General features: G+C 36.3%; 1 protein-coding gene across 1 annotated transcript; it reads left to right on the top strand.

Moving 5' to 3' along the window:
• On the top strand, nucleotides 1–12,737 carry LOC18446222 (cytochrome b5). The gene is made up of 3 exons (XM_006856344.4): nucleotides 1–133; nucleotides 2,203–2,269; nucleotides 12,313–12,737. The coding sequence occupies exons 1-3, from the start codon at nucleotides 47–49 to the stop codon at nucleotides 12,561–12,563; spliced, it is 405 nt and encodes a 134-aa protein (XP_006856406.3). The 5' UTR covers nucleotides 1–46; the 3' UTR covers nucleotides 12,564–12,737.
• Nucleotides 12,738–12,807: the final 70 nt, after the last annotated feature.

Genomic DNA, 12,807 nt, shown 5'->3' with positions numbered 1-12,807 from the left:
TTTATCATTTTTGCAATAATATATATTTGTTTTCTGAATATTTGAGATGCCCATAATCACAAAGCTTTTCTCTTTGGAAGAAGTTTCTCTCCATAATAACAACAAGGACTGTTGGGTTATCATAGATAACAAGGTATGCAAATCCATTTCCTTTTCAATATACTTAAATTACTTATTTTTTCCTTTTTAATACATATTCATGGAGTCTATTCTTTATGATTTTCTTCAACCCCGTTCCTCTTTTTGGACTAACTTTTCCTGAATTGGGTTGCTCTCATTTCCTTATTTCTATCCTCTAATGCATTGGCTTTTGAAAGTCAATTCTTTTTCCTTGGAGTTATTTATTCTTTATGAGTAACATATGGTCTGAATTCTGAAAACAAAAAACTCATTTAATGGGTTCCTTTTATTTCCTTATCGATGTACTATTATGGAGTTCATTCTGTAACACACACACTCTCTCTCTTTGCCAATAAGTTTTATTGTGGGTCTGAACCTTCTGTGGAAAGTTGACAATTTTGTTATTAATTAATGAAATGCGAGATTTTGCTTTATTTCTTTGGTATTTTTGGCTGAATGGGCCTAATGCCTTTCCCTGCGTGTCTCTTTTTTTTTATCTGTTTTTTAATCATTTCATGGCATGTTACTGTTACTTAGGTTATGCACTTTCGATATTTATTAAATTTTTATGTAGTTTTTTCTGCATTTCATGTTAATGTTCCTTCACCTGGATTATGTTCCATGATTCTGTATTTATTCCCTTGCTTGAGTGTTAATACATTTTGACATGTTCTTTCATCCATGCTTATTGTAAGTTTTGGAGATGTATCTGTGGTGAATGCTGCTTTTTCTTCTTTACATCCTCACCTTTTAAGCACCCTGTTCTGTTTTATACGTGATATATTCTGTTTATCATGACTAAAAATGAATTCTAGGTTTTCTTCATGCCTTTTTTTTTTTTTTCCTTTTTTGACGAAGGTCAACCTATATACTAAATTATTAATTAACAATTTGGAAAATGGGTAATACCGGACACAAAAATCTGTATATCATCGGTTATGTGGCCTATGAGAATCTGTACCCAAACTCTCTCTTGTAGTTGTGTATGAACTGTGAACTGAAATAAAACATTCAAATAAAGTGACCTGGCCAAAATTTTGTGGCATGCCCTAAGAGTCCTAAAGGGTTATAGAAAACCTTAATCTAGCCTATACTCTCTTAAGTCCAGATCTTAAAAAGGTATTTCCTATGGAGCTTCCCGACTCCGAGAATTCAGTAGGGCCAATAGGATCAGAGTGTGCGGTCAGGTAATCGGGTATAGGGTGGATCAGATCCTAAGGGGTTTGCCTTAGGCAAAGTCAAATAGGTCTTCCTGGCTGTTCTATGATTATTTTCATTCATTATTGCTTGGTTTATAATAATTTCGAGGAACATTATTTGTATTAGACTTCAAAGTTAAAGTTTAAATTCAGGCCTTGGATTGAGTTATTTTTATTTGGCTGTCAAAGGAAAGATCTTAGGTTGTATTTAGGGTTGTTTTTCTTATTTGCAGTATTGGTTTGTGAAACCTGTAAATGGAATTCATTTATATTAATAAAAGAAAAGCACAATTTTTTATTTTATTCCCTAGAATTCTGCATAGCCACTTCTTTTAGTATTTTTCCTTGCTTATTATCGTCTAAGTTGTAATAAGTGTTAAAATCCCCTTAAGGTCTTGATGTTGCAATAAAGGTGTGAGAGAGCTTCTAGACATCTAGAGAGCACCCCTAGGATTAGAGTAGGTAGTGTATGTGGTGTAATTGGTAGTTATAAGACTTTTGGTATGTAGGAGCTGGGCATTGCTTCCCTTATTAAAGAAGAAAATATAAATAACTCCACACTTTATAGTGTTGAACTTTTTATGTTCTTGAATAAATGTTGGGATAGGAATTGAAGTGCTATGGATTGTTTTAAATTAAGTATCTCAAGGCACTCACCAAGTTTCCTTGGGCAATTCCAAGTTTTTGTGCAGCTTCTTATTGAGTCATACTTTTTTTGTATATCTTTTTTTTATTAAAAAATTCCGATTACCATGTACATCCATATTGTCTCGGTTCTGGACCAGGCTGAGCTGAGCCCAAGTTTTAAAACAATTGGTTAAAGATGATCTTGATTGTGATTTTTATAAATTTTCACATTGTTTTCATGCAAATCTTGAAACAGGTGTATGATGTGACAAGTTATTTAGATGATCATCCAGGAGGAGATGATGTGCTCCTTGCTGTAACTGGTAGTTTGATTTACCCTTCCATCATTTTATTACTTTTGAGCACGTGTCAATGCATAAAATAATTAGTTTCCTATGCTTGGGTTGCACAAAAATTTGGGAGAATTTGAAGGGAAAAGCAAACATAGATACATATCACAATACAAAACACAATAACAAAAAGCAAGCAAAATGAATGTTGAAGGAAAATTTGATATAAAAAACTACATGTGCTTGCTTTTTTACCTCTAAGCAACTTAATATACAATACATTTATCCTTGCAACTGATTGTCACTTATCAAAAAAACAATGGTGTTCAGACTTCAGACTTCAGGGTTCATGTCCTCAAGGCCACAGCACACAGATCAGTTACTAAATTTGCAAGATGTTGGTGCACTGATCACTGGTATATTTATTCAGACCAGAAGACATAGATGTGGCTAAGTTGGTGGTGCCAAATTAGTGCATTAAACAGCAGGGCTAGGTGCATGGCTCCTAGGACCCCCGAGCCGCCTATTGCCGACTCATGTCTGTGCCAACTTAATATTACACTATATCACTTCTTGACTTACTTAAACCCATTGATACTAAGGTTTTGATGCTATTGTCCTACAATCAACACACTTGTTCATGCCTTTTGAGTTACAGTGCCTCATAACTTGAGATCTTTGTGCACACAAACACACAAATTTTGGAGTGGAATGGACAATCCAAATCATCTCTATCCTGACTACGGATAACATATTTCCCGTAATTTGAATAAGGTATTGAGGTAAAATTTGTTATCAATTGGTGTCATGTGATGTGCAACTAGGGTGCTGTGTATGGGTAGGAGGATGGGCCGTGCATCATATATAAGCACTGTATATGGTCCAATATAAGAAGACAAATTGTTTAGATATACATGTCGTTCAGTGATACGGTTCAACATCTTCGATTGAGCCTGTGGGAGAATCAACAGATAGCTCATGACTATAATGAATAATACTTGATATTGATTTGTTGATCCTCTAATCCCTGTCACTGGAACTTCTTATGTGTAAGATCTGGATGTTGTTGGATTCACGAGAAGGGGTCTAATGACAATAGGTTTATGTTCTGAATGGTTTAAGATTCCCTAAGATAGAAGCGGGATTTAACAATTCTGGGGTGTGGCTAAGAGCTTTTAATCAATCCATGAAAACAAAAAAGATTTTGTGGTTGTTAGATTGGTTGATTAAAATTTTAGAGATTTGATTTGTGTCATGAGAAGTCATTGTGTGGCTACTAACATGTCAAAGGGAGCCTCTTTTTATATGATATTGGTTGATTTCCTTGCAATGTTCTATTTGTATCTTCCACAAGATAGGCTTTAGAAGTTAAAAAGGCATGATTAATGGAGATTATCGTTTTCAAGAAGAGAGATCTAATACTTGTGCAAAAATCTTTGGGAAAAAGTTGGATTTCATTCAACTGGATGAACGTTAGTATTGAGTATTTTATATTTATGGTTTCTAAGTACAGTTAGATCTTCCCATTGAATGGAATGAGGAGGCTTGGGAAGAGAGCCATCAGTGTAATCGTAGGGAGTTAAAGTTGTAAATGGGATGAAGAATTTGTCATTTACTTATATTTATGCATGCCTTCAAGTTTCCCGTCAATCTTTGGTGTAAGTCCAAAGACATTTTATGCAAGCAGGGGACAATTATGAAGAAAAGCTGGTAAACAACTAGAGAAGAAAACAGAAAATTAGAAATATTAAGTTCATTAAGAGAAAAAGAGAACAGAGGAGAAGGTATAACCTAGATTGGAGGAGATTGAAGCAAGGGGACATGACAGACAAAGAAAGGTAGAAAGATAAAAGAAGGTGTATCAAGATTCAAGAGATATAGAGTGAAATGAGGGTGAATACACACATGCTGAAGAAAGGCAGAGGGAGTAAAGAACTTGAATTTTGTGAACATATTCACGAGGATGGGGGTGATGAGCTGTTCTAAGAAAGCTCGTTGCTCTGTTTGGGTGTTAGTGGGGTGGTGTATGTGGGAATGGAAACCACAACATGGTGACTAGGGTGTGGGGGTGCTACCATCACAACCCCAGCCCCTTTCTCTTGCTCATTGCTCTGTTAGCGTGAAAAAAATGGGGCAAGAGTGATGCAATTGCAAGAATGCATTCACTGTTATTTCTTGTGGTGAAAATGGGTAGCAAGGTTGCTCCTATACAAATAAATATAAAGATTACCCTTTCTATAGAAAAATTAGGAACAATAACCCAAATAATGGGTAAAAGTGGTAACAGAAAAGGCAAAAAGAATTGTATGAAAAGGAATCTCCTAGTACTATGTTCCTTGGATGATCATCCACTACACCTGAACAGGCCTCACCAATACCTTGATCATGACTGTTATCTAGCCATGGATTGGAATTCCACTAGCTTGAATCCAAAGTCTCCAATCTAATCCAAAGTGCAGGAGGCTCTTGCATACCTGGCTCCAGGACGTGGTTTGCTTCCCTTTGCTAGTGCAGCCATAAGAGTTAAGGAGCCACCTCTCAGGGTATTCATGCTACAGGAATTTCATTTTTCAGAAGAATCTGACCACTTTTACCCACTGATGTCAAGTGAAAGAGTGCTTTAGAAAGAAGCATTTGCTACTATGCTTAGTGTCTGCTGCACCAACAGCGGTATTTTTCACTAGGTTTTAGCCTGGCAGATCCTACAGATTCCTTTTGCTGTGATATTCCTTTCACTTTATCTTTTTGTTTATTATTGTTTCTGTCTTTGTGCGAAACTGCGAATCGCTCTATTTTATCATGGTAAGGGTAATCTTTCTATTTATATGTACTAGGGCTAATCCTGTCAATAACCTATTGATGCAATAGTGAATATTGATTAATAAAACCTCAAAAAATGTTCCTTGAGTTTCTCACGTTCTTTTATGATATCAGAACAAAAAGCTGCCTTGGGACACCTCTTCTCCCCCATCCTCTGAATCCCACTTTACTGACAAATTATCTTTTGAATTGAGGTCGAATCCTACCTTAGAGATTGGCACATTCATGATCAACATCTGTTTAACAGATCGAACCTATATTACCCCACGTTCGGCATACTTTCGATGGAGAAACATTTATGACTCGTCTTGTGCAAATTTGTAAGGAATTCAAGAATGTTCGACATGGGATCAGTTTATCTGAAATTATCTCATAAACATCAAGCTCGAGTTGATTAATTTGCTGCCATGCAAACAACTATATCAGACAAAGTTGAATTTCTTTATGTTTATTGGCTTTTAACATCTGTGCTTCAGTAATTTCTTGACTTTGTATTTTGTTAAATCACTTTCCTATTAAATTAAAATGTAATCTATCATGGTCCAACTGATATGCATTTTATGTTTTAGTTGTTTGGGATTAGATAATTCCAAAGACAGTGTGATAGGACCAAGATCATAGACATCAATTTGGTCAAGGATGTGGCACTAGTATGCTTTCTTTGCACATGAAATTGTTTATTAGGTGCCTTACAAATCATTTTGATTGCTTACTAATCTGCACTCTTAGTGCTGCATATGTAAGGGATCTAAACATGGGTTGCAATATTATAACGCGCAAAAATCAAGAGCAGATTTTCTTTTATTTTTCTTTTTAAATTTTATGAGGAAAAATCTATTGGTTGCAGGACCACCCCCCTTAGTTTCAATAGTCTTGTGAGTAGTTGAGAGGAGAAAGTGCTGTCAATGATTTGGCATTATCAACTTAATCATTTGATTTTATTTTTTTAAATAAACTTGATTCATAGCAATTATTGTTTTTTACTGCTTTTTGTAGAGAAAGATAGAATTCTTTGCATGTTGTTTGCGAAGAGGAAATAAATCTTGAAAACCTATTTATTAATAATAAAAATTACATCCATGATTCTAGAGTGACAAAAAAAAAAGGACTTCTATCCATGATTTTGCATTCTAATGTTTGGGGACCAGCAAGCATGCCTTATGTCTTCGCATTCATATGGTGTCTGTTCTTGACTAACCGTGATTGCTGTTGTTGAATTATCTGTGATGTACAGCTACGATAGTTTTTATCTGTCTAAACTATGTAACAGCCTGACGCTTTCGAATCTTGCACCCTAGTCTAGTTGCATCTTGTCTCTAATGCCTGCTTTTGAGACTCTCACGAACATATTCTGGTTAATTTGGTTGCATATCTTTATGTCGTTATATATTACTCAGATGAGTATTTTATGCTTCATATACTTGCAAACGTATAAAAGGGGATCAACCCATTGCCATCTGTTAATTACATTACCTTGGTATCAGAACTTTTGACCAGGAAGGTACAGAAAACTTTTGGGTTTTGGCAGACCTTATACTTTAATTTGCATGTTTGCATGTGTGGGTCACTTATAGAGGGTTGAAATCATGCCCAACTGAACATATGGGCCACATCAGTGCTCCAAAGAAGTTTCATTAAGAAGAATTTTCAGTTAATCAAAACTTCCCTTTGCTGAAACGACATTAGAAATTGTTTCTTGCAAGTTTAAGGTTTCTAGTGCTTTTTACTGGTTGTGACGTTATGGAGTGACAAGGTCCTTATTCATGCTTCAGAAAGGGCAAAATACCTGCTGGATTTGGTTTGACATTTTCGTGGAATAATTTGGAGTGAGCAATTGAATGCCATTATGTAATGCTTTTGGCCATATAAAGTTTTTCTATCCTAGGAAATAAAATACTGTAGATGCATGTGCCTATGATGGAACACAGGTCTTGCACTTCAAACATATCTAACAATCCAAGGTCTGGTGCTTTTGTTCGCAATTTCGTGTGATTGGTATTTGCAAATTTCTTTCCTGCGCTATTATCTATTTCTACTTTACGGTTCCCTGGACCTTTATGGGATACCTTGATTTAACAATATTACAACCGTTCTTAGCTTTTATCTGGAAAGCTACTGCTAGTTTTGTATCCCCTGTTGTTGCCTTCTGGAGTGTCATTTTTGTCTGGAACATTGTCCGAGGAGGTCAGCATTATTCTGTTTTTTCCCTCATCTTCCTTGTCAAGTATATAAATTTGGGAAAGTTATTAAATTACAACTAACATGTGAACTATTTAACATATTACCCTAGGTGTATTTTAATAATTTGAAAACCATTTTGATGTGTCATTTGATGGGCAACTTGAAATTTGATATAAAAGATTGATGGGTAATTTGAAATTAGATATGCGTAAGCTGTTAAATAGTTCAAATCATAGGTGTGGTTTGATAAATTTCTCTATAAATTTCGCACTCTAGATTTACTGAGCTTTTTTAATCCGTTCCTATTCCTAGGCACTATTGGTGGTCAATATACTGCTACTGGTTCAAAGATTTTATTATCTGAGTTGGTTGTTCTATCCATGCATTAATTTCTGTTTTCTTATGACCATTATATTCCACATATACCCTAGATTTAATATGTTTTGAGTGATATTACTCTAAACTTAATTATTATACGATAGTTGATTGTTTAGTATTGCTCCTTTGTTCATGATATTGTATCACTTGGGTTCCCTGCGGAGAAACTTGGTAGGAAAGGCATCAGAGTTGGAATTCTCGTCTATCTTTGCTATTTTTTCAACCTACATGTGATGTACATGTTCTTGTCACTAAGTAGTGGAGTTTGAACAGTGTTTGTCATAGGTAATGATAAGGTCCTTGGCCAGTTCACAAAGGACCCTATGGATATGCTTAAGGAATTCTATAGTCAAGAGTAGGAGGATAATTGAAGTACAGGTGAATGTCATCACCATCATGTCTAAGAGGATAAGATCGATGGCTCTGAATAATTTTAGGCCTATAAGCTTGTTTAAGGGTAATACAAAAGGAAACATATTCAAGGAGCACAGTGAAGTTTCTTACAGAACTGTCATAGCAGCCCGCCCTCAGATGTCAAGCAAGGACAGTTGGGGTGTGTGGAGTGTCTGGTCCTGAAGCTTTACCTTCTATATTACCTGGAACAACATCTGTGCTCCTTTGTACAACACACTGTTCCTGCGCTACTATTAGCACTCTTTTGGAATTGGACAATTGTTGAGGGCTGGTTTAGTACTTGTCATTTGAGTTCCCGCCGATGGCGATTAAGTTTCTGTTTAAATTCGGATGATTCAATGGGCTTGAGGGATCAACGTACTATCGAATTTATGGGTTGGCTCTACCAATCGAGAAGAGAGATCTTGGCTGGATTTTTTGTGGATCAATAGGAGTGCCAAATGTGAGCACTGAGTAGGGAACAAATGGGGGAGCTAGCTCTTGTGTTGCACTTCCCTGTTCTGTATTTTTATGGAGAATCTGATGCCTCCTTTTCCAGCGAGGATAACCTCACTCGTATTGGCATATTTTTCCCGTGTTCTTTCTGGTTTCTTCCTGAGAATTGTCCGTGAACCCTTGTTTTATATCTTCATAGTTTCTAACCAAGGATGCGATATCAGCTTTTGCTCACTGCGATGGCTTTTGCCATCCTTTTGTAATGACCCTAAATTTTTGAAAAAAATAATAATATATATATATATATAAAAGTAAAAATAAAATAATAAATAATAATAATAACAATAATAATAGTGATTATAATAATAATAATAAAATACTAATAAATAAATAAATAAATCTATATAAAAGAATAGATGATGCTCCATTGGGTTATAAAACACCATGGGACCATCATTCTCATTTACATGTTTTTTCATCAAAAGATTTATAATTAAGAAAAAATATAAAATGACGTGGCAATCATTAGAATGAGGTGTCTCATGATGGCATGAGGTGGCAATCATTAGAATGAAGTGTCTCATGATAGCATGAGGTGACAATCATTAGAATGAGGTATCCCATGGTGGCATAAGGTAGCTCTTATTTAAATAAGAAAAATGACACATGGATGCCATGTGCAAGTATAGATTGAATCCTACACATATAAATACCCCATTGGCCCGTAAACTAAACCACTAATTGGTGACTCTCTCTCCTCTCAAATAGGAAATTCTCTCTCTACATAAGTTCTCTTCCCTCTCTCATTTTAATTATTCTCTCTCTCCCTCATTATACTCTCATGATGATATTATAATTTTAATTATTCTCATTTCAATTATTCTCTCTCCCTCATCATACTCTCAAGATTATAATTTTAATTATTCTCTCTCCCTCATCATACTCTCATGATGATATTATAATTTTAATTATTCTCATTTCAATTATTCTCTCTCCCTCATCATACTGTCATGATGATATTTTAATTTTAATTATTCTCATTTCAATTATTTTCTCTCTCCCTCATCATACTCTCATGATGATATTATAATATTAATAATAGTCTCGTTATCATACTCTCATAATGATATGATGATTTTAGTAATTTTCTCATCATCATCCTATCATCATGAGAGTATGATGAGGGAGAGAGAGAATAATTAAAATGAGAGAGGGAAGAGAACTTATGTAGAGAGAGAATTTCCCATTTGAGATGAGAGAGTCATCAATTGATGGTTTAGTTTATGGGCCAAGGGGTTTTTATAGGTGTAGGATTCAATCTATACTCGACACATGGCATCCATGTGTCATTTTTCTTATTTAAGTAAGAGCTACCTTATGCCACCATGGAACATCTCATTCTAATGATTGCCACCTCATGCCATCATGAGACACCTCATTCTAATGATTGCCACCTCATGCCATCATGAGACACCTCATTCTAATGATTGCCACCTCATTTTATATTTTTCCTTAATTATAAATCTTTTGATGTGTAAATGAGAATGATGGTCCCAAGGTGTTTTATAACCCAATGGATCATCATTTATTCTTTTATATAGATTTATTTATTAGTATTTTATTATTATAATCACTATTGTTATTTTATTTCATATATATATATATATTTTTTTTTCAAAAATTTAGGGTCATTACACCTTTTCTTCAGATGTATCTCAATGTGATGATTTTCTCTCCCCTTCAAATTCGCTAACCCTCTAGCTTTTCCTCTTCCTCCTTCCCTGCTGTGACATCTGAAGTTGCAAACCAGAACTTGCTTTCTTCTTTGGCTGTAGAGGAAGAATCAGGAGTTGGCCGAGCTTTGGGTTTTTCATGAATTATGTGGGAATTACCCTCCATTATTTCTCTGGCTTACTGATTTTGCACCACAGCTTGTGGGGTCTGTTTATTCTTTCCTCTTATGACTTTTCATGCGTTTCTAACTCATACCTGAATCTCCACGCTGGACCAAGGGCCTGAAACTCTTCCTGTATTCAACTCTTCATATAAAAAATTTCCTCTAGGGCCTGTGTCTAACTTCAGATCGTTCAACAAATTGGCATCTGAAACTCGAGCTAGTTCTTACTGAAGTCTTGAGTTTTGTGGTGCTGTCCATAGCCACAGGTTTTCCAAAGGAAGAGGCAATCTACCCCAGGGATTTTTCTGGCCAGTAGTAGACCAATTTTTTTTAAAATCTGACGCAAACTGGTATCTTTGAAAGTGGGGTTTTAGGAAGGTTACCTCAGACCAGGCTTCGACAATCATATGTTTGCTTCGAGTCCTCCTCTTAGGATCTTCCCCTTATCCTCTTCGAGCTGAAATCTGAAGTTTATATGCCTGTTGCATTTGGGAATGATTTGTTAATTCCCCTCAAATCTTCCATATTTCTCCGATTCTTGGAATTGCCTCTTCTGGTCTTGAACCAGCAAAGAAACTCCGAGGCAGTTCATGCACTTTGTCTTTGTTGGGTGTAATAACTAGCCTGTCGTCCATTAGCTTTACGGGATGGAAAGTCCTCATTGAAGTGTAGGGGGCGGTGTGTGTGCCAGCTACCTCAGAGAATGGTCGCCTCTGTTCCCATGGTAAATATGGAGGTTTGGGGTGAAGACTCATTGAAAGTTTTGAAACATGGCTGTCGTCTGCTGTGTTGGGTGATAAAGTGTGTTGAGCACTGCTAGTGTGAGAATGCTGATTAAGAAGGGCAAGAAGGCCGTGGAGGTGCTAAGAGGGGGATGGGAGGGGGAGGGTGTGGGAAGAGGAGAGAGGATGGTGGGGAAGAATTCGTCTCCCACAAGCTCCATTTTCAGGAATGTATTATTTGTAGCATGAAATTGTATCTCATGTCTCATGTGAATATAAAGGCAGTACCCTCTATATCTGTAATTGTCAAGGAAGAGGGCATTTTGGAGGACGAACAAATCTTGTATCGGGTGCTGTTGGCTTATGAGTCAGTATAGTCTAGGTAGAGAGCCAAGATGACTTATATAAAGTTGATATATATTGAAAATTTTCAAAGTATATGCTTTAGAATTCAGTGAGATAGAATTCAGTGAGATGAACTCGAAAGTGAGGCCTGGTTTCCCTCTCTTTTCAAACCATGCGAAGTAATCTATGAATAGGTGACCTCAGAAGCTCAAGAGGTGTATCAGGAAGATATTCTGTTTCTTCTTTGCTATCATTGTGGAATCTCTATGTTGAGGACCTTGTAGTCATTGAACCCACCATGCTTGAAGTGGAATAATAAGCCTTCTTGTTTATTATTATTCTTTGTTTTTTTTGGTTGTTCGGAGGAGGTAAGAATCGGAGTTGGGACATATTGCTGCAATCATCAATAAATAATCAGTCAAGCCCAAGCTAAGAACAGGTTATGTCAGCTTGTATGCGCATTTGATGTCCCTCTGCATCTCAGATTCCTGAAAGTGGTAGGACGGCCTGTTTCCCGACAAAATTCAATGGTTTGAGCTCTTGACCTCCCTTACCCTCACCCAAATTTAGATGTCTACCACTAGGCCGAACCCTAAGGGACAAGAAGGTTGACACTTGTTTATTATGTTATTTTTATGTGGGATCTGAACATCAGTACTAAATGATAATGATAACGTCTAGACGAATTCTCTCCATAAAGGTGGGAAGTAGTCTGCTGAGCTTTCATCTTGTCCATGTTTGAACGTCATAGGACATTGTTAATGTTTTGTAATGAGATATTCATGTGATTAATATCTGATTTGACTTCTTATTTTGTTAAATTTGAAAGTAACCAACCGTTAACAGTTAAAAAAGAAACTTTGAAACTAACTTTTGAGCGTCAGGAAAAGATGCGAAGGAGGAGTTTGAAGATGCTGGTCACAGTGCAGACGCCCGAAAGCTCATGGATGAGTACTTCATTGGAGAAGTAGACCTCTCTGAAACTCTAGCTGATCTCAACCCCACTGTGAAATTAGAGCCTTCAAATTTGGCTCAGGAGTTCATGAACAAGGCCTCTCAGTACTGGTTCCTCCCTGTGGTGGTCGCTGGAGTTGCAGTAACTGTAGGCCTACTTCATTTGAGGAAAAAATCATAGTGATTCACCAATGTTTTTTGTTCACTGATATGTTGCAGTACAAGGCACATTCATATACATATTTTTATTTTGAAATTGAGTACCCATTACATGCTGAAATTTTTTTTTTCAGCATGTTTTTTGTTCACTTAACATTTTGAAGTAATATACCCCCCTATCCAACCTTCTCTTCAACCCTGCCGCACCCCCTAACTTTTTTTTTTATATGTTAATGGCGGGAATGGAAGGCAGGACGTTATGTTGA

This window comes from Amborella trichopoda, chromosome 10 (assembly GCF_054954075.1).
Source record: "Amborella trichopoda isolate Santa Cruz 75 chromosome 10, AtrichopodaSantaCruz75HAP2 v2.0, whole genome shotgun sequence".
Classification (NCBI taxonomy): Eukaryota; Viridiplantae; Streptophyta; class Magnoliopsida; order Amborellales; family Amborellaceae; genus Amborella; species Amborella trichopoda.
This window is presented reverse-complemented; position numbering and strand designations above follow the sequence as displayed.